This window comes from Ursus maritimus, unplaced genomic scaffold (assembly GCF_017311325.1).
Source record: "Ursus maritimus isolate PB19 unplaced genomic scaffold, ASM1731132v1 scaffold_5, whole genome shotgun sequence".
Taxonomy (NCBI): Eukaryota; Metazoa; Chordata; class Mammalia; order Carnivora; family Ursidae; genus Ursus; species Ursus maritimus.
This window is the reverse complement of record NW_024426663.1, coordinates 52,837,473-52,842,152: the sequence shown is the minus strand read 5'-3', so window position 1 is coordinate 52,842,152 and position 4,680 is coordinate 52,837,473. Positions and strand designations below refer to the sequence as shown.

Sequence of the window (4,680 nt, the reverse complement as noted above, 5' to 3'; positions counted from 1 at the left end):
GGAAACAGAGCCTAGAAGCGAAGACATAATCGAGTTGCTCTAGATGGAGATCAAGAAAGCCTTGCTGGAGTTAGTGATAGTTTGAGAACTGAGGGTTAAATAGAATTTGGCCAAATCAAGAGGAAAATGTTCTTTCTACATGTGGACTGAAAATAAGCGAGAGAATGTGGTGAGATGAGGCTGAAAGGTAATCGGGGCATAATCTTGTGTCTTTTTAAAACTTAGTCCTGAAAGCAATTTTGTACCATTGAAGGGTTTTAAGCATGGGAATGACATGATGAAATTTAATCTTAGGAAGATCACTTTGATGGCCAAGTCAAAAACCGAAATGAGATGGTAAGAAAAAAAATTTATACACACACAACCAGTTAGAAAGTATTGCCATTTGCTAGGCAAGAGATAATAATGACTTGAACTAGGACAGTGGCAGGGGGATGAAGTAGTGATTGAAGAGCTATTTGGGAAAGTAGACTCAGTAGTCCAAGGGTGAGTAGTCAAAGGTTATGGCCTAAGCTTCTAGCTTCATTACCTGGGATGGGTGGTAGGGCCATTTATTTGCACTTAGTCATAAAATGAGGAAGAGCAGGTTTTCAAGGAAGAGGAGGAAATGAGGGGAGTTCCATTTTGAACATTTGGAGTTGAGTTGCCTGAGGGATACTTATAAGGGTTTCCAGTACACAGGAGAATATACTAAATCTGAACTCTGAAAGCATCAGGCTTAGAAATAAGGATTTGGGGGCGCCTGGGTAGCACAGTTGTTAAGTGTCTGCTTTCGGCTCAGGGCGTGATCCCAGCGTTATGGGATCGAGCCCCACATCAGGCTCCTCCGCTGTGAGCCTGCTTCTTCCTCTCCCACTCCCCCTGCTTGTGTTCCCTCTCTCTCTGGCTGTTTCTATCCTGTCGAATAAATAAATAAAATCTTTAAAAAAAGAAAAGAAAACTTGCTTCTTTATAATAATTTGCAAACATCAAGAGATAATCCAAAATTTTGACACTGAGAGAAACCTGAAGCCTCCATGTCCTGTACTGAAATCTTAGTAGTCTGACATTTTGGTAAAAGAGAAATGATCCAATAATGTGAAAGAAAAATGAAGTCTTGTGAGATCTCCAAACATTAACATGTATGATTTTAAACTTGAGAGGTCTGTACAATTTTAAAATTTCACCACTGCTATTTCCTGTCAAATACAAAATTAAGGTGGACTAATGTTTGCTTCATGAGGCCAATTCTCAAACCAACCTTTAATCCCAACCTGTCAGAGGTGAATTGCATGCAACTCTGCATTTGGTAATTTTTTTCAGTTTTCAAAAATAGCTCAGGTGGAAAGGCATTGGATTAGAATCTTAAGAACATATGAAAATTGTTAAAGAAAATTTGAAATATCCCACTGTAGCGATGACTTCCTTTTGAACAGTTTTGAGTAACTGGCATGGACATAACCACCTCAGTTCTGAGAATACTATTAAATAATGGATGGAATTGAAGTGGAAAATATTTAGAAATGTAATCAATCCAAACCAATGGGTTGGTTCAGTGAATAGTACTTGATATGATAGCCTTTGTTTCTACTGTATTAACCAGATGAATGTAGTTCTTAAAAAAAAAAAAAAGGTAAAAATAGACCTTCATGTACAAAACTTAGGACAGTTTAGGTAGGTTCTGTACCTAGTATTTCTTAACCTGCAAATGAATCAGGTGGGTTGGAAACTTAAGGCACAGATATGACATTTCCCAATTTCTGTGACCCTACTGTGTTTTCTTAAAACCCAACATAACTGCTTCTTTCCCTTTAAACAGGATCAAATCACTGTTATTAAACCCCAAGAAACCACCTCACAAGAGGATCTGATATCCACTACCCCTAAAAAAGCAAGACACATAATGAGGTGAAAATTAGTAGCTTTTATTTATTGTGTTAAAACAGCTTTATGAAATGATTTGCAACCCTACATATATAAGAATGCTTTGAATAGCTGGGAAAATAGCTACCACTTCATGGGAAAACACGTAAACTAGCTTCACTGCCTGCACACTAGACTCTGCTTACTGATCTCAGATGGCATCACAGAGAAGCAGCAGCCACTTATGGCAAATGGAGAAACAGCAGCGAAGTCCTGTGGTGAAGCTGTGATTACTAAGGTTGAACTGTTTATTCCACTAATCCTACAATTTTCCTACAGTCACTTATCTGTCTATACATTCCTACTTCCTACAGGATAAACAGCAAAGTGGTTCTGACAGAAAATTAGATAGCAATTCACATGTATATTTGTAAGACACATTCAGTAGAACACAGTGGAGAAAATGAGAACTACTGCACAGTTGTATCTAGTCCAGGTGATGAAGCCAAAATTCTTCTTTCAATGCTGAGCAGTCTAAGGAATGAAATTAAGTATGAGAGCTCATCTCACTTTCTCACTTCTCTAGGAGTGATTCTAGCTCTTCTTGCAAAGAACTGAGCTGCTCCTTTTCTCGGTCTTCCTTTTGTTTGAGTTCATCCAGCACAGCCTGAAACCTGTTCTTGAGAGCCAGGTTTTCCACTTTCATAATGAGATCCTCCTGGCGTTTTGCTCTATCCTGGGTCTCTTGGAGTTTGCCTTTCATATTATCAATCTGTTTCTGAATTCCCATAACCAGCTGATTGGTTCCCTCATTTTCTTGGTGCTGTTCATCTGATTCATTCAGCTTGTCCTGTAGCTGTCTTTCCAGATCTTCCTCAGTGTCGATGATGTTTATATCTTCTTCATCTTGATGCTGAGTCTCATCCTCATCTTCACTGCTGCTGCTGAGGTCATTGAATATCTCCCGAAGCTCATCATGCTCTAATGAGTCATGGCCCTGCCTGTGACCAGACATTCCTGGAGAAGAGACATCAAGGCCTTGATTTTCTGTTTCTTTTGTTTCATCTTCAGCAATTATCTCCCAACGAGTACTCACAGCTTCAGCATCTGTACTCAGCAACCGCTTCACTTCCTTCTCCACATCTGGAGATTCAATATACTTCTTCTTTGCTGTCTTCCGGAACCTCCTCTTTCTGACATTTTTTAGAGGCAGAGTAATTCCATGGTTCCATATAAACTTTTTCTCTTTGTCCTTATCCTTTTTCTTGCTTGCTTTGGGATCAGTAGTAGCAACTGGTTCCTCCACAGGAGGATAGAGATCACCATCAACTGTGGAGACAAGCATCTGACATATATCAGCTGTCTTGTAAAACGTTTTTTTATCAATGGTTTTCAAGCTTTCCATGACACACGGCAGATCTACCAATTTTGAGGCCAGTGGGACCCGATCCACTCTGACGATTCCGTGACGTCCATCAGGGTGTAACTCAATTGTCAGTCTGTCCTTCAGGTTGACATGACCAGACTGTACTGCCCGCCTCACAGTAGAGGCATATTCCGGAGGGAGCCGTAAGATAAACTGGCTCTCTAGCTCGTGAGGAGCATCATCTTTGCTCTTACTCATCTTTATTTCTTTGAGACTCACTTCTCTAACAACCACTTGTTGCTCTAAAAGTTCCAGCTATTGCCAACAGTTAGAAAGACCAGTCTGTTACGAAATGAAATCCTTAATTACAAAAGGCTTTAAGCAGAACAGGAGCTAAGCGTCTATTTTGTCTTAGTTTTGAATTAAGGCCCAAGTCTTTAGAAATATGTTGTGACTGAATACCAGTCGTTAGGGACACTAATGAGTTAGGTCCACTTAAATCTATTAGCTGCAATGCAAGTTCCGACCTCTAGATGCCGCTGCCGGACAATGCAGACGGAGCTAGCTAGCAGGAAAGCAAATGGCGGCTTCTGCGGAATGATTTTCGACACAAAAAGAAAGGCCCAGCAGACACTCCCAATCCACAATCTCTCCCGGAACAAAGGTATTTAAAAAGCAGGACTCAGTGAGCTTTCTTCGCCTTGGGTACTTACAATCCGGTGACGATTATAAACCCAGCTTCTCCGAACAAGAGCGAGCGGAAAAGAAAGCCACTCCGAGCAAGACGGCCGGGAGCCGAGCGTCTCCTTCTTTATTCCTTTGTTCTTCCCGGGTCTTAGGAAAGTGATCCGCTACCGATTATCAACGAAATGCCGAGGACGGGCAGTGCGAGATCTCGCCGAGATCCGCAGCTTGCAGCGCCAGACTCCGCAGCTCCGCAGCTCTCACTCCGGAACTGCAGACCCAGCGGAGAAGAAAGCACTACGTCACACCGCCGGGCGGGAAAAGCGGCTATGAGTGACAGCACGAGTAAAGCGGAAGTGCGGGGGTGTCCCAGCGCGCGCAGGCGCAATCACGGTATCCGGGGACTTGTCCTCTCGCGTGAATTTGACTTAACGCGAGAAAAAGATAATGTTTCTTAAAGAGCTATTGGTTTGAAAATATTTAAAGGCAATGCTTGCACGAAAGACGTGAACTCCGGAGTTCACCTTTCCTGCTCCGCTAAGCCAGAACTTTTACCGGTCGCCGTGGGTTCGGATAGCTCCTAGGCTTCTGAGTGATTGCCGGAGATAGGGCACCCGTGCGGAAAGCGTCTTTGCCTTTGGAAACATCTCGGATGCTCCCCACGGTATATCCAAATCTGGAGCAGATACAAGAAAGTATAGTTAACCATATAGTGGATTGTAAAGTACCCAAATCAGTGGAGTGAGAAGTTCATGCTGACCACTCTATAATTCTAAGTATGTTTTGTT

General features: G+C 42.1%; 1 protein-coding gene across 1 annotated transcript; it reads right to left on the bottom strand.

The window, feature by feature from the left end:
- Window positions 1-1,883: 1,883 nt before the first annotated feature.
- On the bottom strand, window positions 1,884-4,161 carry TAF7 (TATA-box binding protein associated factor 7). Its single transcript, XM_008691475.2, has one exon. The coding sequence runs from the start codon at window positions 3,464-3,466 to the stop codon at window positions 2,417-2,419; it is 1,050 nt and encodes a 349-aa protein (XP_008689697.1). The 5' UTR covers window positions 3,467-4,161; the 3' UTR covers window positions 1,884-2,416.
- Window positions 4,162-4,680: the final 519 nt, after the last annotated feature.